At 36.4% G+C, this 26,478-nt stretch overlaps 1 protein-coding gene across 7 annotated transcripts in view; it reads right to left on the bottom strand.

The window, feature by feature from the left end:
• AFDN (afadin, adherens junction formation factor) overlaps positions 1 to 26,478 on the bottom strand; it is a 138,966-nt gene that overhangs the window by 43,564 nt on the left and 68,924 nt on the right. For 6 of the 7 annotated variants that reach the window (XM_067293374.1, XM_067293379.1, XM_067293380.1 and 3 more), the window contains exons 11-20: positions 23,048 to 23,109; positions 21,982 to 22,187; positions 18,168 to 18,188; positions 17,280 to 17,425; positions 13,939 to 14,033; positions 12,385 to 12,650; positions 11,721 to 11,864; positions 8,476 to 8,674; positions 5,865 to 5,968; positions 1,032 to 1,118 (exon numbers count right to left, since the gene is read on the bottom strand). In XM_067293374.1, coding sequence (XP_067149475.1) covers positions 1,032 to 1,118; positions 5,865 to 5,968; positions 8,476 to 8,674; positions 11,721 to 11,864; positions 12,385 to 12,650; positions 13,939 to 14,033; positions 17,280 to 17,425; positions 18,168 to 18,188; positions 21,982 to 22,187; positions 23,048 to 23,109 — 1,330 coding nt within the window. The remainder of the gene's footprint in view (positions 1 to 1,031; positions 1,119 to 5,864; positions 5,969 to 8,475; positions 8,675 to 11,720; positions 11,865 to 12,384; positions 12,651 to 13,938; positions 14,034 to 17,279; positions 17,426 to 18,167; positions 18,189 to 21,981; positions 22,188 to 23,047; positions 23,110 to 26,478) is intronic. The other variant, XM_067293377.1, reaches the window with a different exon arrangement.

Below are 26,478 nucleotides of genomic sequence, written 5' to 3'. Positions count from 1 at the left end.
CCTTTTTTTTTTTTAAAAAGATTTCAGAAATAAATCTTTAGAGCAGATACCATGCAAGATTACCACTTCATGAACATGAAATGTGCAAAGTTGCAACAAAAATAGTGCTGTTTAGAAGTAATTAACTATGCCAAGTAACTTAAAAGGACTAACAATCATGCCTTTAGCCCTTGCAGTAAGTGACAAGGAAGACAAGATTTTTCCGAAAAGCTGTGTACTACATGGTGAAGAGGCACTAGGAAAGACTTGCTGCATGTGTTGTATACCACATTATCGCAACCAGGACTCTTGGATATCACAGTTACAGAATTTATAACAAATTTTAAAATTAAAAATCATGTCTGCTATGTGACCCGTTTAATAAAGCAAAACCCACCAACTAGTGGAGCCCTCCATCTGGTGGCTGGAGTTGTATGTGCAGGCTATACATTATTATCAACAGAAAGCATACACGAGATATTTCTGCTAAGACAAGAGGAACACTCCCCTTCATCAAGCTACTCAATATGCTGTAGAACTTGATTAGAAAGAAATCATACAGGTAGCTGTATACTGTAAAAGGATAAGGTCTCTTGTCTTCACAGCAGAAAGTAGGCAAACTTCAATGTATATATTTGAATTTTTTTTTTTTTTTTTTTGAATGGATAAAACACTAATGCACACACTTTGTTCTTTCTGCATTTTACTGCTTTTCTTCCCCAAATACTCCTGCTATTTATCAGTTGAAGTGCTAAATAACCACATTTATTCATTCTCTTTAAAAACATTTGGCGTCTGAAAAATGCTACATTAACCTGTAGCATTTTAGACTTAAATATCATAACTATATCCATATTATGTTTTCTCTTATACTGCTCATACTTGTGTATTTTAAGGAAACATTTCCCAGACAGAATAAAAGTATCATTAATATCACATGCATGACAGACTTGAGGGAAATGGATTTTTCCATTAACATCTTCCACAGTAGGCTTAAAAAAAGCAAACAAACAAAAAAACTTAGTAACACTTAAACAAACTGATTTACATACCTTGGCAGCAACAATGCTCAGGCCCATTCCATTTTGTTTTTTTAGTGTTACAGTGATAATTTCAGGTTCTTTCCTCAAAGGCTGAGTCTATTGAACAGGGAAGGGGAATGGAGAGGAAAAAAGACAAAAGCTCATATTCATGGCCAGGCTGAGAAAATTACCACACAGAATAACCAACTGACAATCAAAACTGTTTATGCAGCAAAAAAATCTCACACCCTAAATAATGTCTGAAACTTAATTTTAAAAGTAGAATCTGTTACACTTAGTTGATAATGTGAATTCATATTAATCATTACACCTGTGTTCTATACAGTAACAGAGTTACGAAGTCTACCAATTTTCTCCTTTGCCAATTTAACAGTTACAGTAAAGAAAGATTTTAAGTGATTTACAATTTGAAATGTAATAGGTCTATAAAATGAAACAACTTTTTACAAAATCAGACATTTAAACTCAGTAGGCCCTTTTAGAAGGGTGAGGGTGACCTGTCTGGAGTTCAGTTTTTAATGCAGCATCTAGAACATAATTTTGCAAAGATGTTATGGGACAGTTAATTTCAAAGACAGACTGTTAAAGCCTTGAAAGAAAGCTTCCAGAAAATTTCACTTCCAAATCCCACAGCTAAAATAAAACCCCAGCCCCCTTCACATTTTCAGTGGTTCTTTTTCGCATCTTCACAATGTTGCCAGTTTCCTGTCAAAAAGTTGACATTAAATCTTGATGAGCTGAAGCACATAAATTAGAGCATGTGAACCCTAGCTTGTACCCATATTAAAACTTGCTTACTACAAGTTCCACAAGACACAGGACAAAGTAAAAATATATTAAAAAAATTAATTCAAAAAACATTAACACTGATTAATTCAAAATGTTCGGAAAGCAAGTAGATTTTAAGCTAGAAGTATTCTAGCACACCTATGCCAAAGACTGCAGAAGGACAGAACATATTCTTACTTTATTCAGGATTTTCTTCATTAATTTAAATGGAAACATTCTTTAAAACTAGAGTCAACAAAAACCATATACATTGTGAAAGGTGAGAGACTTCTATAGAAGAATCACATTGAAGAAAAAGCCACAAGACACCAGGAACATAACTTTGTCACTAATCTATACATGATTTCTCTTTTTGGTGTGACAATAAAAAAAATAAATAGAAATCCTCAACGAAAATTGAGGAGGACTGCCTAATTTGGGCCATTCCTTAGACTACCAACAGAAACAGAATTGTGATGACAGTTTTGGCTTGCAAAAAAACTAAGACAGCACAACTATATAATTGAACATTATCTAATATTTAGACTACCCAGACGTGTAGCACCAAGAGGTGATTTGCGAACCTGCATTTAAAGCACAGCTCCATACTGAAGACTTTTTCCACTGTCATGCTTAGCACCCTCCATTAACATACATGCACTAGAGAGAAGACTGATCAGATTAGGTTATTCGGACAGTCTAAATGGTATTAATTTCTCACATCAGTGCATCCCTATGAGTAGGAAGTCAAGCAAAGGAGGCAGGAGACCTGCATGGATGAGCAAGGAGCTCCTGGCAAAACTCAACCAGAAGAAGGAAGTATACAGAAAGTGGAAAGGGGGACAGGCCACTTGGGAAGAATACAGGAACGTTGTCAGAGTATGCAGGGATGCGACGAGGAAGGCTAAGGCCCGTTTGGAATTAAATCTGGCGAGAGATGTCACGGACAACAAGAAGGGCTTCTGCAAATACATCAGTAGCAAGAGGAAGACTAGGGAAAATGTGGGGCCTTTGCTGAATGGGGTGGGTGCCCTGGTGATGAAGGATGCAGAGAAGGCAGAGTTACTGAATGCCTTCTTTGCTTCAGTCTTTACTGCTCAGGCCAGCCCTCAGGAACCCCAGACCCTGGAGACAAGAGAGGAAGTCTGGAGAAAGGAAGACTTTCCCTTGGTGGAGGAGGATCGGGTTAGAGATCATTTAAGCAGACCTGACACCCACAAATCCATGGGCCCTGATGGGATGCACCCACGAGTGTTGAGGAAGCTGACGGATGTTATCGCTAGGCCCCTCTCCATCATCTTTGAAAGGTCATGGAGAACAGGAGAGGTGCCTGAAGACTGGAAGAAAGCCAATGTCACCCCAGTCTTCAAAAAGGGCAAGAAAGAGGACCCAGGGAACTACAGGCCAGTCAGCCTCACCTGCACCCCTGGAAAGGTGATGGAGCAGTTCATCCTGGAGGCCATCTCCAAGCATATGGAGGAAGAGAAGGTGATCAGGAGTAGTCAGTCAGCATGGCTTCACCAAGGGCAAATCATGCCTAACCAATCTCATAGCCTTCTATGATGGAATGACTGGCTGGGTAGATGAGGGGAGAGCAGTGGATGTTGTCTACCTTGACTGCAGCAAGGCTTTTGACACTGTCTCCCATAACATCCTCAGAGACAAGCTCAGGAAGTGTGGGTTAGATGAGTGGACAGTGAGGTGGATTGAGAACTGGTTGAATGGCAGAGCTCAGAGAGTTGTGATCAGCGGCGCAGAGTCTAGTTGGAGGCCTGTAGCTAGCGGTGTCCCCCAGGGGTCAGTACTGGGTCCAGTCTTGTTCAACTTCTTCATCAATGACCTGGATGAAGGGACAGAGTGCACCCTCAGCAAGTTTGCTGACGATACAAAACTGGGAAGAGTGGCGGATACCCCAGAGGGCTGTGCTGCCATTCAGAGAGACCTGGACAGGCTGGAGAGGTGGGCAGAGAGGAACCTCATGAAGTTCAACAAAGGCAAGTGCAGGGTCCTGCACCTAGGGAGGAATAACCCCATGCAGCAGTACAGGTTGGGGGTTGACCTGCTGGAAAGCAGCTCTGCTGAGAAGGACCTGGGAGCGCTGGTGGACAAGTTAACTATGAGGCAGCAATGTGCCCTTGTGGCCAAGAAGGCCAATGGTATCCTGGGGTGCATCAGGAAGAGTGCTGCCAGCAGGTCGAGGGAAGTGATTCTCCCCCTCTACTCAGCCCTGGTGAGGCCACATCTGGAGTACTGCGTCCAGTTCTGGGCTCCCCAGTACAAGAGGGATGTGGCACTACTGGAGCAAGTCCAGCGTAGGGCTACAAAGATGATTAGGGGACTGGAGCATCTCTCTTATGAGGAAAGGCTGAGAAAGCTGGGGCTGTTTAGCCTGGAGGAGAGAAGACCGAGAGGAGATCTTATTAATGTATACAAATATCTTAAGGGAAGGTGTCAAGAGGATGGGGCCAGACTCTTTTCAGTGGTGCCCAGCAACAGGACAAGAGGCAACAGGCACAAACAAACACCAGAAGTTCGATCTGAATATAAGGAAAAACCTTTTTACTGTGAGGGTGACAGAGCACTGGAACAGGTTGCCCAGAGGGGTTGTGGAGTCTCCTCTGGAGATATTCAAAACCTGCCTGGACATGATCCTGTGCAATGTGCTCCAGGTGACCCTGCTTGAGCAGGAGAGTTGGACTTAGACAATCTCCAGAGGTCCCTTCCAACCTCAACCATTCTGTGATTCTGTGATTTCTTTATCAAGTCTTTTTAATGCAGAATGACCAGAACTCTATTTTTCTCTTAGTATGAGGAACAGCAAGTACCTAGCCTAACTCCAGATTAGTTTTGCTTCCACTAGCTCTAAAGAAGGTATTTCTTTACAACAACAAAGGGGGGAGGAAGAGCATGATGTCTCAAGAACGCCTCTGCTATGTTCTCCTCAATCAAGTGCCTTTTCAGCAAGATATCAAGCCTGCAGAAGCCTGGCTAATCAATTCAATACTGGGCTCTGCTGCATCAGCTGTACACACTAGGAGATACTCTCTTCTGTTCTGAAAGCAAGGAAATTCTTTATACAGTCTTGCAGCAGTGACTGAATGTCACCTAACAAACGCCATGTTATGCACAGGGTAAATGAAGCTTTCCAGTCCCTTTTAATACTGATTATCATCTTTTCTATGCAATGTTTCATGGTACTGTACCCTCACTAGTATAAAAACTCTTATCACTTTTTATGAGTATCACTGTTATGGCAGGTCTAAGGAGAATAAAAAAGTCTTTTTGCTTTAAGACAAAAAGACTGAGGTCTTTGAAAGGCAAGTCCTTCCTGCTCACTTCTTTCTGAAGGCCAAGAATTTTTTCTTAGAAGGCCTTAGGAAGATAGGTAAATTCTAGTTTACTTTTGGTCTTCCTGATTTCATTATAATCATTATAAATATGAAGCTATTTCTAATTAATTGCTCTAAACACTGTTTCATATAAAGCCACTGTCTTTCCAAAAGCAAGTTAGTTAAAACTTTGATCTACTTGGTTATCAATTATTCTAAACAAAACAAAAAAACCTTACAACACAGAAGAACACCTCACATGAAACTGTAACCCTCCTTTAATAACAAGTCCAATGAAAAAGAAAACTGTAGATTTTTTCCTGAAAACCTAACAGAAACAAAGTTAATACTACACTACGATTTAGTACTAAATATTTACTTGGCAACTGCCAGTTTATAAAACAAAGCAGTCTGCAGCTCCATTCACCTTAAAAATTATTTACAGATACATGTCCATACACATTTTTGCCTGCATTTAAAAGGAATGTTCTTTGCTGTTTACTCCCAGGGTTGAGAACATGACAGGCAAATATTGCTTACGTGAAAGTTATGTCACAGCCTACAGAAACACTGATTTAAAGAAGTCTGCAAGTAGTTCCTTAAATTCAACAAATCATTAATGAGTTACATATTTAATAATGAAGTCTGTTCTTTCTAATAACAATGAAAACTCAGCACAAAACACAACAACTTGCCAAGAAGTCATTATTCAGTTTTCACCACTGTTTGCCAAATTAACACTTACCAACTCAGCATTCTCATGTAACAGGTGACTTTCATAGTCTGCACCTTCAAAATATATTGTCCATGTGCCTGGTGACCGTGGATGAGGTATTAGTCTACAAAAACCTAAAAGAGAAAGTAAATATATGCATGATATTTTCTCAACAGATTAACTAAAACCAAACAGCCTGCCACAGGGAAATACCAAACAACAAAATTTGTCCCTGTATATCCATAGGTATGTTGAATCTTGTACCTTAGATGCAATTAGAGGCTTAACTGCAATTTCATATACCTACAAAATCCTACAGTTCTATAGCTGCTGCTTCCAAGAAACACGTATGTATCTGAAAACCCTAAAAGCTTATAGAAAACTCTTGGGTTGCAAAAATTGTTTGTAACAACCAGACAAGAGAGACATGAAACATCAATTCATGTTTCAGAACATGGGCAGTAAGCTCTCAGAATAAGGCAGCACCATGGAAATCTTTTCTTCTGCACTGAATCTCACTAGCCAGTCTCTGCAGAGATATAGCAGAGCTGAAGATCATATAGACTCTTTACCATTGTCAGTGCAACCATGCCATTAGAAGTGGGGCTTTGTTTGTTTTGGTTATTATTAACTGAGCAATTCCTAGAATAAAAAAGGAGCCATAGCAGCTCAAAGGTTTAGCAAGTGCTTTGTCCAATGTCAATGCAAATCTATGGCAGAGACTGAAATTTAACTGAAGTCCTTCACTCAGATCTATGTTGCTTTTAAGATATCTAGCATTCTCCCCTAAATCAGGGACAGTAAGAACCCAAATCACAGCCAAATTACAAGTCATCCTATCAAAATAGAACAGATGCTCCTTCTCACACAAAGACCATCTTTCAGCAACTTAGTTTACACTGGCTTACTGCAAACCAGTCACTCAGCATAATTTGAGAGACCAAAAATGTAAAATTTGGATTGTATGGATTAAAAAGGAACTGCATATAAAAACTATACAGACATTTTTAAAGCAAATACATTTGCTAACTAAAATATTTATTCCACCAGTCCTCTTTACTCTCAACACATCCTCTGCAACTCATTTAACTTTTGAAACACTCAGTTTCCTAGGTTTTTTTTTTTTAATGCAAGAATATGGCCTTTCCATAAACTAACAGCTAGAACTAACAGCTGCAAAACTTTTCTATAGGATAGACCAAGTCTGCTTTGTATATAGCCTCTTTTGCTGTCATACATATGATATTCCTGTTGAATGTTTTAAACAATTGCTTATTAAACAGAAAATTAATAAGAAATTATATAGCAAAGATGCTTCTAATAAAATGGAGTAGCTCAAGATAAAGATGAAAGCTAACAATTTGTGACCATTCATTCACTAAGTACTCTGAACTAGAGGGACAGTACAGCAAGAGTCAGATCCACTGCTTTGCTTTCTCCTCAAATTTATTTGACTTTCACCCAGCCACATTAGTTCTTTACTCTTCATTTTAAAATTTTGTTAGCGTACAAATTCCCAAGCAATATGTTCTTTTGTTGATGAACATTAAGGAAGTATTTTAAGCTCTAGTGTTTTCTTTAATGTTATATGGAAGCAGCGGATTTGTAAAAAAGAAAGAAAACAAACAAAAAACCTAAGCTATTGAATATACACTAGCTTTAAAAGCAGCTTGACTCTGAAACTGTTAAAGTATTATAAAAATTTACATTTATGTTGCAGCATTGGTAATCAAGTATCAGTTTTCATATGGTGACTGAGGCACTGTTCTCACAAGGAATGAGTTTTTAATATCTTCATAACTAATGCCCCAAAACAGATTTTCCCCTCAAATTCAGGTTGCCCACAACCTGCCTGAAGAGATGATGGGCAGCTACCGCCTTGCTGTCGAACAGTTTAATCATTTCTGGAAGAGCATCAGACAAGAAAGGCAAACTCCAGTCTCCTGCTTGCTGATGACTTTCGAGTTTCAGTGTTTGCTTACTCCAGCAATTCTAATTCCATATTCTAATTCTAATATAATTCACTTGGCCCAGCTAAGAGACAAGCTCAAGGAGAAAAGAGGGATACAAAGTTGCTCTTTCCCCTTCTTTTTCTTCTGCATCATGAACTTTCTTTGCCTTTCTAGTCACTATTTTTTTTTCTGTCTTTTCTGCTCTTTTTCATACTACAAGATCACAAGTAGTAACACTTTATGGAGAAGCCAGAAAGTATTTTTTTTTAGTACAACTACATGCATAAAAACCTTAAAATAAATGATTCCTAGATAACCCTTACTCACAGCACACTTTACACAACTATTTAATTTCTTTTTGTAACATGTTGCATCTATTGTTGCTCCAGCAGCAAAAGCTGAAAAACTCTGCAGCAAAGGCAAAATGAATTTTCACTAGACACTATTAAGTAAGTACTGATTATTTAGAGCCTTGAAAATGAATGAAAGGGTCAGGGAGAAAGGGTAAGGATTCAAAAATCCTGCATACCTTTATGGGTTGCAAAAATAAATACTTGAAGGAGAATAAGAAGATTGAAACATACATAAATAAAAAGTGATTTACAAATAACTAAAATATATTTCAGGTTCTGTGTTGTTCACTGCACCAGAAAAGAAACATCATTATACTGTAAAACAGTAGAACTAACCCCTCTGGCAGAGTGGATCTAAAAATTCTTGTAACCCGCTTGGAACATTTCTGACAACATCACATGAATATCCATCTTCTGGTAAAAGAAAAGGTAGCTGTAAGTCAGGATCCTCCTCCAGCTGGACTTCTCTGCCATCACTGCGAGCCAGTTCATCAGCTGTATTTTCTGCAACAGTTACTACATTCTCTATCAATTCCTCGAGAGAAGACAGAAAGACATTATTATTATTATTATTATTATTATTACTACTACTACTACTGAGGGACAGTTTTCATTAAGGAAAAAGAAAATTCATTTAGAAAATACTAAAACTGCATGAAAAAGAAACTTAGGAAGCTAAATATCAGATATAAAACTTCTGGCTCTACTTTGTAGAGACAGGATGCTGCATCGCTCTATTTGATCAAATCCCATGAATTATGCAGTTATAGAATAAAACTCAACAGCATCTATTTTTAACTCCAATATTTTTAAAATGTGTTACATGTTCCTGCTTGATTTGACAACTGTATTTGAAAAATATACAGCATAGAACATAAATGCCAGAGAATAAGTTGGAATCACAGGCAACTAATTTTGACACTTTGCTATGTTGAGTATACATACTTCTGTAACACTAAATATATACAGAAGAAACATACAACTTATGTATACAAGGATTTTCAGCTCCATCAGGACACACAAACACCCAGAGACCAATGGCATATACAATTCTCTGTTTCAGAAGTTTTATACAACTATTTCTTTAATTCCACACCCATGAGCTCAGTATAATATGAAGGAACCCATAACATAGATAGACAGATACGCCTGTGTAAACACAGGGTAAAGGCACAGAACACATGAGTACAATCACCCAGGTGCAGGAAGAACAGCAGGTTTTACATTTGGTACACAACTGTTCCTCTTCCTACCACAGAAAGCTCTAGGAAACCAGTACGCTTTTCACAGTGTAGCTACTGTAGCAGCACGTAACACAAGCAGTCTTCCTACTACATTTTAGTGAGACTTCTAAGAGTTTTACAGGACATATATATTACTACACTGTACTAAATTAATTCAGAAGTTAACAAATATCAAAGTCCTAATAACTTTCCAAAAAGTTAAGGTCCAAGCAGTATTTTATGTTTCTATATTCTCCTACTCTTCCCAAACTTATTCAAAAGAGCACACAATGAAAAGGCTTTTATCTCTCTTTTTATTCAAGCAGTTGCTCCATTTATTTTTTATTTTTTGTTTCCTTTGCCAACCTATGGCATTCAAGATAAGTTTTAATGTGAAGGTTTTCAGTTGTTAAGTTTGCATTAATGAAATAAAAAGTGCTGTAGACAGACAACTTTTAAAAAGATGGCAGTTGTCATTGTCCGAACACTCTGCATCTTCACAGTTGCATGTTCCACCATAGGAACCAAGAAACCACCCCAGGTCTGACTCACTGTGTTGCACTGACCAGGCAGCAACAATAATAAAAATATCTTTACTTCTAGCTAATTAGCAATCCTTCTGGAAGAGAACTCATCCCCAAGATATGTGATTTTGCTATCATCAAGCTATAACTATTACAATTCATTTATCTGAAGCTGCTACAGATATTACATATAGATTCCTTTCCTATAAGGTATTTTCTTTATCGAAGATTCAGATATGATTTTGAGTCTCTCTTTACAGCTTCTATTTGGCTCCCAAGATCAGCTTAATAGTTTGGTCTTAATCTTATCCCAGTTACACTAAAGAGCAATGCAGAATCTGTAAACCTAATAAGGCAGTTTTATTACTTCAGCACAATTCAAAAAAGCAGTCAAGACAAATATGCATGTGCTGAAATTGAGCATTTAGTTGGGAACAAACTTCTAGCAGGAAGTCAGATACATTCTGTCTGTCTTTAGGAAGTGCTCTTTGAGAAGAGCCTTTTTACCATAAAAGGTGATAGCTTTTAAAAGAATTATATGAAACCAAAATATGTAAATTTAAATGCCTTTATACTCCTTGGAATAAATTCCAAGCCTTGAAATTTTTTATATTTGGCAGCAAAAAGTCAGAATTCAAGTGTACATGTCTTTCTTAGCAAGGAGCAAAGAAGTCCCAAACACCACCTCACCACAACAGGGAAAACGGACCATTTTGTGATCCTCTCTCTGAAACAAAGATGATCTATCAAATCCAGCATTATATTTTTTTGGAGGGCCATAAAGAACAATAATAATAAACTGCGGAATTCTACCTATGTGCAAACAGGAAGTATAAGCTATGTTCTGCTGTGAAAGGCACTTTGGTTTGGCAGCCAATATATAAAATCAGCTCTACTCGTTACAAGTGCCCCTTCAGACCTTTAGGAGCATTGTACTTGTACCTTTGATTTAATAAATGGATGTATCCAAAGTTATTAAAAATAGATTTTGCAGACAACATATTCAGTTATACAAATATTAGATTATCTTCACCTTTTAAGATTTTTGAGATCAACCAACTATCCTGTAATTCAGAGTTTACTTTACTTTTCCTCCATATATGATTACAATCCTGCAAGGAATACAAACCCTCTTTTGACGTTTGCCAAAAAGATTCTGCCCATGGGTAAGGTTTAGAATAGTCAGTCATATCCCTTATATATCAAGACAAAAACCAGTTCAGAAGCAATATATCTGTATATCTCTATCCATCTATCTATCTATAAAATAGAGGTTTCATGTACCAATTTGTTCATCTGAAGATACTGTCCACTGCCTGTATGAAAGAATACAAAATTCATGAATTTTTACAACCCACATACTCAGCGCTTTTGTATCCCAGCTTCTTTCATTTGATTTCTACAGTCAAAATTGTATTCCTTGTTTCTTGTGGCTATAATCGGAACTAGCTTTTGGAAGTGGACTTCTCTGTGCACCTGTCCTCTACCACCTTATTGATTTCCTTTGCAAAGGGTGTAAGATGCAGTGACAGCTCTTGGAGCATGCTCAGCAAATGCGCTGATTCTGAAAGTAAAGTATCACTGTAAGAGATTTTTTGCAGTTCCAGTGTTCCAGTGAAGCACACCCACAAAATATGGTATCCAGGAGCAGGCTGCTACCACCAATAAATACTTCTTAGTATATGGAAGAACAGAGGCCCACTCTGACTCTTCTCATAACAATATCAAACCAATCAAACAGTAACATGGCCATTTTCAGCCACAATGTTTTTATTTTTAAGTCCATGTTCCTCAAGTATGTTAAATAGCACAGTAATCAAGAGAAGAGACTTACTGTTGGGATAAGTGGTTCATCTGGAGCACAGTGATAATTCTGTAACAAAGCTTGTAGCTGCAGAGAATTCAACTTAAAGCAGGTACTGTTAATATTTGGAACATCAGCATGCGAGTACTTGTCCATTGTAAGCAATGTGGTTGCCTGAGAGTGAGGGGGAAAAAAGGAAAGTCATAGGAGACAAATCCAAACCCAAAGAAAGCTTTAGACCTTGTTTCTGAATTTTCTTTAGTCAAGAGGCAGGAGAAGACAAACAGTGAGATGCCAGATTTGCTACAAAAGCAACAGAAGTTTCCCCAAAATAACCACTACCTACATCTCCTGTACCTGCAAGACAAGTGAAATCTAAACCTATCACAAATCAGGTATATCAATTTTTCACCTGCTCTTCTTGTCTCTGTTCAACCTAGTTATAGCTCAGTATAATAAGCAGAAATTGAACAGCATGTTAGCCAAAATCACTAAGCATTAATTTCACTTATAACTTTAACATTAAAGATGCCAGACACATTTTGTATCTTTGCATGCTACCTCAGTGTTCCAGGATTGATTCACACAAACTACACTTGTCAACAAGCTATTCTCTAGGAATGCACAATATACAAATACCTTCTTTGAATGTACAGTTATTTTAGGACTGTTAATGAGAAATGCAAACACTCACCTGCACTATTCTGCTTAAGTGGCAATCAGCAGCTAATTCTAAACCCTGTTTTTCTGCCCACGCTTCAATATGGCCCAACTGTTGACGAATGATGGCTCCCCAGTAATGCGAACATAACCCTGAATCTGGATCAGTAACTAATCTGTTAAAAAGCCACATGTTGATAAAATGAAACAGCTGGGAGAAGAGCTGTATAGTCAGTGCAGCATTCACTCTACATCGTCGCAATAGGGACATAGCTCCAGTCAGTGTATGCAAGACATCGTCTACAGAGATAAAGCAAAAAGTACATCGATTTACATAACACAACATAAAACTGGTTTAGGCCATTAACACTAATATGCAGGACACACTCAATCCAAGTTGGTTAATACTAGGTAGAAACTACACAAATTTAAGTTATACACACTTTTAGAAATAAATCTATCACTTCATGTTTTTTTTCTGTAATTGTTTTGAGATTCAGCAGCATTTAACTGATAGTTAAAATTTTTTTTATAACTTTGAAGTGAAAATTAACTCTTGTATTTAGTATACAAGAGTATCGGTTATATTTGACATTCAAATCATATCTTCATTTAAGTGTTTAAACTCATTTTCCTATTATTTTTAGTAACAAGTTAAAACCTTTATATTCTACTGTTTCAAATGCATATTGCAATTATTCCATAACACTTTTATTTAAAAAGAACTGTAGTCAAGAATTTCAGCAAAAATTTTGTACTGCGTGATATACTTCAAAAATTGCAGAAAGCACCTCTTGTTGCACATTATGTTTTTAAATATTATTCTAATTCCTTTTGTCCATTATTTCACTGCAACATTATGTAATAAGCAATAGGCACTTCCTGTTAGCTTCACTAAGAACAAACATCCTTTTATGCTTCCTGGTAGAATGCATTAATGTATGTAGAACATTTATCTCCAAGCCTTCTTTTAAGGCAATACTTGCATCTGAAATCCCTATTAAAGAGGCTGCCAAATTCACTTCTTCAGCATTGAAAAAGAGAAGCATGGCTGAAAGAAATTATCTAAATATTTCAAGATAGAAACCTATAAAGCAACTTAAAAATAACTGAAATAATGAGCTTCATCTCCTCCCTTTATTCCCTAACATGTAGCATAGTTTTACCTGTTAAAATGTCAGATTGCTATTTTTTTTATTTTTTTTATTTTATTTTTTTTTTACAAGTTTTCCCCTTTTCAGTATAGGGCACTAGATAAATCACAGTGTATCTTTATAGTCTTCCTTGAATGCTCAACACAGGAAAAAAAAAGCAATTACGGCAAGCTTAATACCCAAACAATTGGGAAGCATGTATGAATTTTGTTATGAATACTTTCTGCAGTTGAACTGAATGTCTGTATTTAATGGCTTTTCTGATTATCTTAACTTCAATTATTCAAAACGTCAATATTTTCTTAACTCTTCCTAACCCAGTTGATCCCTTCATTCAACTTAAAAATATTCAAGCCCTATCTTGTTGTTTCTATTTATTTATTACTAATTAACTGTATGTTTAGAACCAATGAAACAAGATCAAGTAGTCTAACCTATTTTAGGCCTCTGAGGATTATTTTCCTCTGGATCATCAAGGAACGCTGGCATGTAGTTATTAAGCTCTGACTGGAGACAATGAACCAGGTACCTGCAAGAAAGGGAAAAAAAGGGAGTTTTAACATCCTGCATATGCTCACTATGCATGCTTCTAAAGAGAGATCTATCAAAACATAACATTCCTGTAATCACAGTCTTATGTATGTGACTATATTGAATAGAATAATACTTTTTAAAAGGACATAGAGAGACCAGTTCTATACCTTCCGTAGAAACATTAGGAAAAGAATAGGTTCAGCAAGGAATGAATTTGGCCACTTTAATGCAACATTTTTACCACGTGTGCAAGTGACGTTCATACGCTTTATAAAGAGATGTTGTTAGGCCAAATGTTGGTCCTTGAAGATTACTAAAACTGTTTTTCAAACAGACACGTACCTTTCTCCTTTTTAATTCTACCAAGAACAGTATTGAAGAAAACAATTAGCCTATTCTGAGCCAACACACAGGACTCTGAAATTGTCCTACTCTTTTGCAAAAAAAAAGTTATTTTGATTCTTGTATTTTTCTTACCTTTAGCTAGAGCAAAATGAAAAGTAAGCTTGTTTTAACATTCCTTCACTTCTAATAATTAAACATTTTCATTAAAACATTTCTAACACTGTTTTTTGTAATTCATTTACACATTTTCTGTTAAAAACTGAAACTAAAATGGAATCAAATTATAATTACATAGATCAAGGAAAATATTTCATGGCTTTCTACAGCTCTCCTTTCTGTTTCACTGGCAACATTTCTTATGAAATATTTTCAACTGCTATAAAACAACAGTTGTTGGAAGTTCAACCAATTCTGTTATACGTCAGTTGTTACCACCAAATAACATTTTCACACAGCAGATTTCTTTCTTTTCATGCTTCTGTCATGCTAGTTTGCCTTCTAAAAATATATTCCACAGTTCTGTTTTCCTAAGGTTTAATACATCCAGTTGAAATCTTCCACGTTACAGTGTATTTAGGGAAGAGTTCACACAGTCATAATTCTGAAAATACTCTTTCATACCCAGTCTGCTCATGTTCAGGGGAAATAGAGTGCTACTTCTTCCCAGCCATAGAAGTATACAGTTTGCCAAATAGCGGCTGAAGATAGAAGCAGCAAAGACTTGTTTCAAGACACTCATACCAATCGCTCCTGGGGAGTGAAAAAAGTCACAGCTTCATTAACAGTCATTAGTCACTTAGAGGTGATATAAAAATGGAGGATCACTTTGTCAAAATACTTTGTCAAAATAACTACTTGCTATATCCTACTTGCCCATAATTCACCAATGAAGAAAAAATTCTGTATGAGTACAAACAATGGGGTTTGGTCCTTCTCTGATACCTTTCAACAGTTCAGAAAGTGATGGTAAAGTTTCACACACTACACGTTAAGTTCTTTAATCAACAATCCCAAACCATCATGCCCTATTCGAGTAAATGCTATTCAAAACATTTGAAGTGCTTAAGAGAAAAGTGTGTGTTTAATCTAGATGGTTCTAAGATTTAAAAAAAAAAAAAAATTGTACAAGCTACTGAACTTAGCAAGAAAGAATTACATCTTTTTTTCAAGAAAACTTATGCCACGGATTATGTATTATTACTGGCATTAAAATCCTGTTTGTAGGGCACAATGACCACTTTTACTTATTCTTCCAAATATGGTAGGAAACACCACACAACATCACTGCAACAGTCTTAATAGTAGCATCTGGAATTTGCAGCAGGTGCATTACTTTCATCATATCTGTTTCATACCATATCTCTTCAGAACAATATAGCACCCCTTAAAGCTAAACAGTTAAACCATGGTTAGGTTTCCTCAATCCTGTCACAATATAAAAAAAAAAAAATTAAGTTTATATTCAGTGCTATTACAGAAGCATTAAAAGATTTTATGTAAAATAGATAATCTACAAGTGTGGGAAGGATAGGTACAGGCCCTTAACAATGTAGGCAGGCATCTGGTTGTGAGTTTTTGCAAAAAGCAGAATTTATGATTCTTCTTTAATGTATTTTCAGAGTGAAACCATCTGTAAAAAAATATTTCCCTGTGAAGTTATACACAAATACTTGTGCATTTACAGGAGAGAATTTTTAAGTCATATCTTGCAAACTTTTTCTCCCCCCTCCTTTTCTTTTTTTTTTTTAAACCCAGCTCTATAGCAACAACAATCTTCATAAATATTGTGCTGCAAAATGTCTGACTTGCTAGATAATGAATTATGAGGTTCACTGAGACTTCTTTAAAGTTCAGTCTCAGCAACACAAATCTGCTGAAAAATGTTTGTCCAATGCTGGCCAAAAAAAATAAAAAAAACAAAAACAACCAACCTCCCTCCTCCCTCCCACCCCCCCCCAAAAAAGATCAAGTTGTGCAAAAGTTAAGCCTTTTTTACTGATTAGCGCTCTGCTCAGTCAGTATTGACATTTCTGAGGATATTTTCCTTGGAAGATTTCCCTTCCCACTGGGCACTTTATTCACACTTCCTATTAAATAGTACTGTAATTAACTGAGCTGACTAGCATAGGTTGTTTTTACCCCAAGCCTAAAACTGTCTTTACACTACATTCTTAAAAACTGCTATGCAAACTTCTATTTATGAGAATTATGAAAGGAGTAGATTATTAATCTAATTAGAAGCTCTTAGAAGTGCAAGGTTCATAACTTGATAGGTCCATAAATATTTAGTATCATATATTTATACATATGAAAGCTTATTTTTGCTGTTTTTATCTCCATAAAAATGTTAAATTAAGAGAAAGCAATCAACAGAAATTCTAATTTAAATAAATTTCTTTGAAATTTTTATTTTGCAGCTTCATCTGTCACAAGAACAGCTAGTAACTATTAAGCTGTTCTCTAAATACCCTGAGATTAAAGCTCTGTGTCTACAGATACTAAAATACTTGAAGCATGTACAAACTACAGAAATTTAGTATTAAAAACATTGACCGACTTCTCAACATCTCATTCAGCCAAATACGAGAATCAAAACAAACAACCAAGCTTCAAAATGGCAAATCCTTGCAGGTGTTTATTCCTTTAATGAAGAAACACAAGAAAGTGATGCAAATAAAACTCCTGGCATAGCCTAGTGATCCATATTCATAAAAGAAAATAACTGTTCAAAGAAATAAGTATCTAAGTCCTCCTTTCAGATATTTAACAAAACACAAAAGACAACTGCTGTGTCTAGAGTTGGCAAAAACATGGAGAGATTCCAAAAAACATAATAATAAAGCTGCATGTTAACATGTAGAATGTGTTCAGTGAAACAGAAGTTTGATATCCTTACTTGAATGCCATTTGAACTAAGTGTGCCAAAACATCTTGTGCATCCACAGTAATTCGGCTAAGGTCTCGGTCTTGTTTTATGAAATTCAGTAGTTCAGATGCATTTGCCATCCAAAAGGCAAGTGCCCCAGCAATATTCTTCTGTTTCTGTAAGTAGAAAGAAGCAGGGAACAATACAGAGAAATAGCTTTCCAATGAGACATTGAAGCTTAAAAGGGCTCCGAAGATAGACCAGTACCTTTTCCCATTTCACCAAATAAATCTCAGATACCAGATACTTGCAAAATGTTCATATATAATATTGCAATTGCTGTAACTGATTCAATTCAATTTTAATATGTTTACTGAACATACAAAATTCTGTCATATTGCCAATAGCAGTATCAATAAAGCCATGGCATAAGCATCTAGTTACATAGAGCTGAGAGCTTAGCTGAATGCAGTATCTGGTAATCTGTATGCTTTTTAAGCACATATTCACTATTGCCCCCTGCCACCCTGATACTGCACTCACGGGTTTTGATACCCAGTGATTCAGTATCAAGTACTGATCTATCTCACCATCTCCCGACCACAAATGCCAGGCCAGGCAACCTCAGATGAGATCCAAAGAATAGGAACCACAAACAACAAAAAAAGAAAATAAAGGGAAGAAAAAGAACTTTGGTCATTTCATATCCACATTGAAGTGCGTTAAGCAGAAATTATGGAATGCCGTAAAAGTTGCAAAGTCAAAAAAGGATTTTAGTACTGCATGTTCCAGTTGCTGAATGAGTGTTATGAACCATTCAAGTCCAGCTGTTTGAGTACTGTATTTTGATATGGAAGCAGCATGAGAAACTGAGCTAAGCCAACACAGCTAGGATCAGTTCCCAGCAGTATATCCTACCTGATCAACCTGGTCTACCTCCTGGAGAAAAACGGACGAAGGAAATATAACAGAATAGAAGAAAGAAACTTGTGAACAATCATGACAGTTTTAGAAATCAAACACTAAATATGAAGGTATAACACTTATGTTCACAGTTATACACAGATGCATTAATAAGCAGCTATGATGCAACTGAGCCCCCTTTAAAAAAAAAAGGAATTATTTCAGTAGGACTTGTAGCACAACAGCTAAGAACTGAAGTGCCACACATAACAGTTAATTCAAGGAATGCCCTCTACTAGCTGACATCCCAGACTCGTTGGTTATTTCACACTCAGTGCACCACAGAAACCCCACAGAACATTTTGCAGGCACAGGGGGTAACTGTCACATGAGCAACAGACTGAGGGAGCTACTTGCCCACACTACTGCAATGAAGACAATGTACAAACACATGCAAAACAGAGATAAAAAAAGTCCCCACCAAAAAAAAACAACAACAACAACAACAACAACAACAAAAAGAACAACAACAAAAAACTAGGACAGATTTAATACATGGCTTTTCAAATAAAGAACAAAAAAAAAATTGTTTCAAAGAACAAAAAAGGGGGTCAAATGAAATACCACACTAACAGCTTCTTAAATAATGGTACACATAAGCTACATTGAGCTAAGCAAACAAAAAAACACCAGGTATGCCTGTTTGTTTAGTTAAAATTGAGCTCTTATTTCAAAATTTTCAGCTTTCTGCTAAGATCACTCTCGCCCACCTGCCTCACATTAAGCTTAGATAGAAAAATTTGACATGTCATTTACTGTCACTATTGCAATTTTATTCAGCGCTTCAACAACTAATTGCCACTACTCTTCTCTGTCTTCCCCCTTTCCAATCGAGAAACTCTGAACCGACTGAACATGTGTTGGTACAGAATAAAAGATGTTCTTTCTGAACACAGATGTTAAAATTTGCAGAGGATCAGAAATGCCATGAAGTGATTTAAAAATCAGAATACACAAACTTGGCTTGTCTACACAACTTAAGTTCCTATTCCAAAATTTTTAATGGAAGTGCTCAGCCTTTTCATAGCTCCCTCCAAAGTTTCTTCCCTATCCCTTGACATCTTCTATACTGTTTACATATACTAGTACATCAAAGACTACAAAAAAAGTCACAGAATTAATTTGTTAGCAAGTACTTCTAGAGTAACTACAGAAAGTTATCAAGTCTCCTTCTGATCTAGTTAAGCAAAATCAGAATCAAAACCTCTTCTCTTTTATTCGCAGCCCAGCACAAGAGTTTGTGCACCTTCCCTTTGCTTCTCTCTGCTTTGGGTATCTCTCTCCTCTTGCCTCTCATCTGTCTTTCCCTCAGTCTTTCAGACCCTTAGATCCCTGTCAGTGTAGGCATGTTTTATGGTCAAGAGCTACAAAAAAAGCTATTGTAATACAGCAAGCTATTACACAGTAATTTAACGGTAACAGCCATCAATACAAACACACATTCTACAACCTAGATAAAGTAATTTCACTTAGCTTAGCCAGTAGTGTTTACACACAACTAAAGCAGGTCCAACCTAACAACAACTTCTTTTTGATCAAGCTTCAGTACTACTTTGTCTTCAGCCCATTAGCCCTCAAAATCACTGATGTTCTACTCTTTCATCATATGTGTAATTTACTGTTTTTTTCCTAGTTTTCTCCAGCTTCTTCAGCGTTGCATTTGGAGGAACCTCCTCCCAATTTTCTTCAGTGTCAATCCCCAACTCTCTTCAATATTTCTTGTACCCAGATAACATCTTTCACAAAACACAAATTCAGCTACCATTTCTATGCTGATGCCTTCCCTAAACTTAAGGTTGGAAATTAGATTGCAACTACAAATATGTAAGGCTGCAGAAATGGCCTTTCACAAAGGACAGTCCAGACAAACATTTGGCTTTAACACAAGTTTCATGATATTATTAGCAGGATTATATAAAATACAGTTGCTTACAACAACCAAAAGGCTGGACTTGATCTGTGAAGCCCTTCTCAGTGCTGGAAATTAATGTTTTTGCAGAACCACTATTTTCTAGTTTTGGTCTGCCTTCTTTTGTGAAAACTGATGTCCGAGCCTGCCTCTCAATTATCTTCTAGCAGCTACATGGTTATCTATTTTGGTTCAGAGACAAAATAGAGCTTCCTTTGCTTTCCCACTGCCCCCTTCCTCTCACCCCAATTTTTTGGGGTGTGCGCACACGTGTGTGTGTGGAGGGGTCCTTGCGGCAAGTTTACATCAAAGAGTTCTGTAAACAGAGTCACCATCTTTGATTCAGCTCTGTAACTTCCACGTTATAAGTGAAGCCACCCTTTATTGTTTCCTCTGCATTCTCCGGGCTCCTTGTTCAGGCTTCTTGTAGTTCATGCTCTCCACTGCTGCAACAGTCTGCTCTCTGACTTGAAAAAATTCACTCTTTCCATAGCCAGATAATGTTTACAGCAAAGCCTGATTATTTAACTTTTGATACCACTTTGATTTTATCAAATATCCATTTACTATGGCATCAAAACAGCGTACTAGTTCTTCATTTCACATTCAAACAGCCTTTCAACATGACATCAGTTTCAGAATCCACGTGAAAGGCTAGTCTTGTTTTCTCTCTGTAAAGTTTCTTCAACACTGGCAATTTCTGCCATTCTTTCTTATGAAAGGTGAGAGCCTGGTGTAACTATTTACAGAACTGTCTCATTATCACATCCTCCCTACTGAAAACTCCACTAAAGCTTTCTGAAACCTGAACAAAAGCTGAACAGTTTTAGTTTGCTGTGACCTTGACAGTCATGCCATTCTTTTGTTGTTTACTTTTCTCCTCTCTCTTCTCCTTTAATCAACCTGTTGCCTAACACTCACTTGGACTGCAAATTCTTTACAGCAGGATTAATATATTTGTTATGTCTGTACAGTGCCTAGTGTAGTAGGATCCTTGCTCTCTACAAGTTACTATAGTAGTATATTTTGTAACAAACGTATGTGTTTTAATAATTATAAAAATGCATTTCAATTTTTCCTCTGAGAAAATCCTGCAGACAAAGAAGTTAAAATAATTAATTAATAAGTATACCTGAAAAATAACATTGTTTTCTCAGGATATGACCATTACAGTTTATCAACAGTTCAACAATGCCAAGTATTGTCTCATTTCACAAAAAAGTCTAATGGATCTGATCCTGCATTCCCATGCAAAACAGAACCCTGCCCAGTGCTTCAGTGGAAGTCTTGCGTATGTAATAGCAATGGTGTCAGACTATGTGCAAGATATTGAAACACTTGAGAACTTAACATTTCTCTTCATAAAGCAGTTGTGTCAACTCAGTTCAAAAAAACAAAACCAGAAAGTTTTATTACCATTTTTGCAGTCACAGAAGTTAATAGTAACAGAACCAAAATTCAAAAGCCACAATTCTTTGTAATGTCCCCTTCAAGACTCAATCAATGCAAACACCTGTGACATTCAATATTCTTTAACAAGGAAATCCAACTTGTTTCTCAAGCGCTCATGACCAGAAATGCTTGCAAAGACTTTTCCTTCTAGAGAACAGAAGGATTTCCTGTCATAGAACATATCTTCAAAACAACACACCCTCCCTACACACATTGCTCATGAGGGAGCTTCTTGCAACTCACATTTTTCATTGACAAGAAAACAAATCCTCAGATGGGAAATTAATGTTGGCTATAGTCTGACCCTTGACAGGAGTTGATTAAATGCTAAAAAAAGTTTAAGAAGGTTGCTAGATAATCTACAACATATGTGTAATTCCCTTGATAGGTTTTTGCAGAGAAACTCACCTGTATAACTCCCTCCATCATGTTCACCATCTTGTTCACTATTGCAATGACTTTGTGAGTACGCTCAGTAGGAGTGATGTCAGGTCTGTACTGGCTTGACAATACGTACCGACATGTCATATACAAAACATATGTAGGTGACAGTTTAAAATGAACTGTTGAGCTATTTGTGTAATTTATAATGGCAGATAAGAAGGCATCTTCAGCTGTGGGGGAAGGGAAAAAAACAACAACAACATTCCAGTAAATCAAAGACAGGAAGAAAATTAAATAAAACATTTTCTAGCTTGGGGTGGAGGAGATTCATTTTTGGAGGAGAAATGGGGAAGAGTGGAGCAAAGAACTTAATTTAAATTTCTGTATCTGTTATATCCTGTGGTTATTTAGGTACAACAGCAACACACTTTTATATAAAAGTTATAAAAATCTGATACATCAGAAAACATTTCCATACTAATCCCTATCTCTTTGTTGAAAATTTGTGGCCTCAAGAGAATAGGAAAATGCAAAGTTTCTCTTGTCTCCCGTATCATAGGAAATTTTATATCAATTAAAATTTGTCTTTGTTTGTTTGAAACTAAATGAGATTTTTAAGCAATCTTTGGTATGATATTTTTCTACCAAATCTGAGACCTTAAAAAAAAATAAAAAAAAATCAGGGAGACTACGATGATGACACAAATTTAAGTGCTAATCTCATCAGATTTTATATAAATTGGATTTTTGACCAATATATAACATAATATCTAAGATGTGGAGACTCTCTATATAGTGAATGAATTCAGCGTAATGTTGGGGAGGTGGGATCAACAATTTTTTCCTGGTTAAATTTGAGTATGTGCAGATAAGGAGTTGAAATGCAATTAGAATTAGGCATGAACCCATTCCAATACACGAAGTGTCTCTTCACCCTCCCCAACAAAACCAATTATATCAGTGAATTAGCTATTATCTATACAGTCATTTTTCTTTTCAATGTTTAAGTTTTATTTAAGTTTTCAAACTGGCTGAAAATACTGCGGAAAAATATGTCAAGTAAGTGTTTATAACTTCACTATATACTCACAGCTTTCCCTGAATTCGATACTGGCAGGTAATATCAGTTCTGGTCCATGGGTATCCTGAGATCTAAAGAAAGATGATTAAAAGTGAAACAAACAATCCACATGGGTAATATTAATTACATTGCCAAATGACAGATTTCTCCAAATACACTGGTTCCAAATGCTGACATGTCTTTCCTCCAAATCTTCCTTTTTTAACCTGTCTCCTAGAGTCATTCAAGCTATACTTGCCCACAAGACGACAGATCATAACACAGTCTTGAACTGTGGAGTCTGCATTATTAACAAATGTCCTCTTTTGCACTGTATGACAGACTGATAACATCAGCTTGCCACCTGCCATTGACAGGATTCAAATAACAAATTATTCACAGACACATGAAAGAAAGTGAATGAAGCTTCAGCCTGAAGGATCAGCTCTGTTATAACAAAATACTTTCCTCGCTATCATGGAAAAATACTCACAAAACTGATGCAAACTTGGTCAACTTATTTGTCCTTTCTCCTGTTAAGGAAACAGAAGTAAAATCTAGCCCCTTTCCTCACACTGCTCTTGCAATATATATTAAGAAATATGTGCCATTCCATGAGCCCCAGAACTATTTCTCTACTTAAAGTGACTGCAATGCTCTTTCTCATTATTACATATCAGAGAATTCAGAGAAAAATGAACAGAAAATTGAGTTTTCTGGTGTCTACAAAGTTTAAGCACATATTTCACTCCTCCCTGAAACCCAATTAATGTTTTTGTTTTTCTCTGTAGATAGGCTCCTATTTTTAGGAAACATGCAGAAGCTTAACATCTTTTGCTTGCAATAGCCAGTTTTAAGCACATTTAACACAATGCGTAGCTTTCTTCTTTCCTCAACAACTTTCAGAAAGAAAGAATGTAATATGATTACATAAGCCTCATTTTTCTAAGAAGTCAGTTCAAAAAGCAGCAAAAATTTTACTTATGTAACAAAGCAAAGAAAGGATGCTGAAGGCATATACTTAGGATACATGACAATCTTCCCCTATATTCATCCATCGCCCATAGTAAAAAACAATGTAACTTTGAGAGACAGCTGATGTCAAAAGATCTGAAACTAAATTTAATTTCAACATCTTAGATCAAAAAACTAAGCGTTCTTTTAGGGATTTTTTTTTTTTAGTTTCAAAAAACTAAACCAACAGAGAACTTAGCTATGTCATCTAGGTAGCACTTTATTATAAAAGGAGATTGGCAAAACTAAGTTCTGGGGAGCTGAAGGTTAAGGAACAGATTTCCAGGCACGGCAAGGCAATATGTACACAAATTCCTTGAAGTTAGTTACATTTTGAATGTGACAGCATACTCTCTTTATAAAAAGAGCACTTGTCGGTGTTGAAGTTGCAGCCTTTCTTCTGTTTTTATTACTTTGAATTTAAGCTGAACTAATTTCTCACTACCACCACACTGTCAAAAGTGCATCATCATCATCTTCACTGGTACTTAACTTCCATAGAAGAGTAGCTACTAATATTCATACATCTTATTAATATAGACAATTTCAAAGATGCGCGTAATCCTAAGACTATAAACAGGTAAACTTGCAGATGCAGCTGTAGTAATAAGACACAGAAATGTTTCAACAATAATGGCTGGTAAATCAATAATGAATGACACATTTCACATGCTGTTTTATTTTCATTTCTTGGAATGAAAAGATGCTGATCCCATTCAGTGAAAAAGAGCGGACCAGGAAATCAGTTTTCCTGCAATAGGAAAGAGAGCAGTACAAGATATGACAGCCCATGTGTACTAGTGCAAGATTGCTTGCAAAATTTTGGAAGTTGGCTTTAAGAGAGAAACGAATATGCAGTAGGAAGAGGAAGGACTTCTTTTAAAAGTTAATTTAATTTTACCTCCAAATTAGCATTCTCTCTAGAAACAGAGGCAATAAATCAGCTATTTTAGCCACAATAATAAGAGATTACTTCAACTGTCATATCATTGTCTGCCTTCCCCAAGCCCACACAAGAGAAACACTCTCTAGGCAAATTTTGCAAATCGGAAATGTAACTTAAAATAACTCTGTGTACTTCTGGTATGACAGTAGCTAGCCAAACTGTTTTGTTACCAGCTATATTTTAAGTATATGTTATCTCTGTGCTATTGCTTTTACAGAAACATCCTGATGATTTTGAGCTAAACAATCTGCAAGTCTAGCTCGTGTATGACTAGCAAGCAAGGCCATAAAATACTGATTAGGTGTTGCCTACTCTAATAAGTATGCATCAGGTAATATTAGGCTTTAAAATTGCATTAAAAAATCACTACTGCACTCTCCAGATATTTCTATTCTTCCCTAGATTAATTGTGTATGATAAACTGCATCAAAAAAAATTTTTTTTTATATTCTCTGTCCTTGTTTGATTGCTGTACCCAGCACACTAACTAAATACAAATGAAATACTTCGCAAGGCATGTTAAAATTAGGACTCTGAAAAGAGTCTGCATTCCATTAACACTACTTACACACCACTATCCTCATTTCCAACCACATTAAGAGCTCCTGAAGGTTATCCAAGGCAAAAAATTATCTTTTTCCTTTTGATATGGTTGCTCCTTCTAACTGAAGTCAGCCCCCTAACAAGCACATATGACCATAATCCTCAACTAAATATTCATCTTCTTTTATTTCAAAGAATCACATTTCAATCAGAACAGCCAGGCCTAATAAGCGCATAGTTCAAAGTTATGCTTTCAAATTTCAATTTAGTTCTTTCTACAGACTAGGGGTGAAAAAATTAGGGCAGTCTCAAGTTCAAATTTTTGCTCTGCAACCCGTGCACTGAGTGATTGGAAGGAAGTCTTATTTGCCTTATTATTTAATATTGAACAGCAGTGATGAACACCCCCACAAAATACAAGGACATGTTTTTAAGCAATCATAACAGCTACCTCATGCCATGATTACCATCCTCACTGTTCACAGAACAAGGCTAGAGTATCCCAGAGGGAGCCTAACTACCGATTCACTAAATAGACCCATGAAAGGGAAGAACTCAAGTTACTTGAGCAACTCATTGACCAGCATTTCCTAATTTGACAGCCTGACTTTGCCAATTCGTTAACCTCAACATAGTGCATATATGTGACAGAGTGCATGCAACAGAAATGTTGTATTTTTTATTTATTTAACCATTTAGCTGGATAAATAGTTCTATGTATGCCCCCTTCGTATACACACACATATATATACACACCCCCACACTCTACATTCACATACGATACACATAGAAATACAGTTTCAATGTCAACAGTGGTGATAAGAATGAACTTTGCACTTGCAACTATCACAAATCTAAGAATAATTTAGCAGACTGTCTAAAAACAGTTTCTGCACACTTAGCTATCAAGACAAAGAAAAACTACATATAGTAACAGTAACCCTAATGTTACTGTTAC

The sequence above is a fragment of the Apteryx mantelli genome, chromosome 3, assembly GCF_036417845.1.
Source record: "Apteryx mantelli isolate bAptMan1 chromosome 3, bAptMan1.hap1, whole genome shotgun sequence".
NCBI classification, from domain to species: domain Eukaryota; kingdom Metazoa; phylum Chordata; class Aves; order Apterygiformes; family Apterygidae; genus Apteryx; species Apteryx mantelli.
The sequence above is the reverse complement of the archived record's forward strand: the minus strand, read 5'-3'. Positions and strand labels throughout refer to the sequence as shown.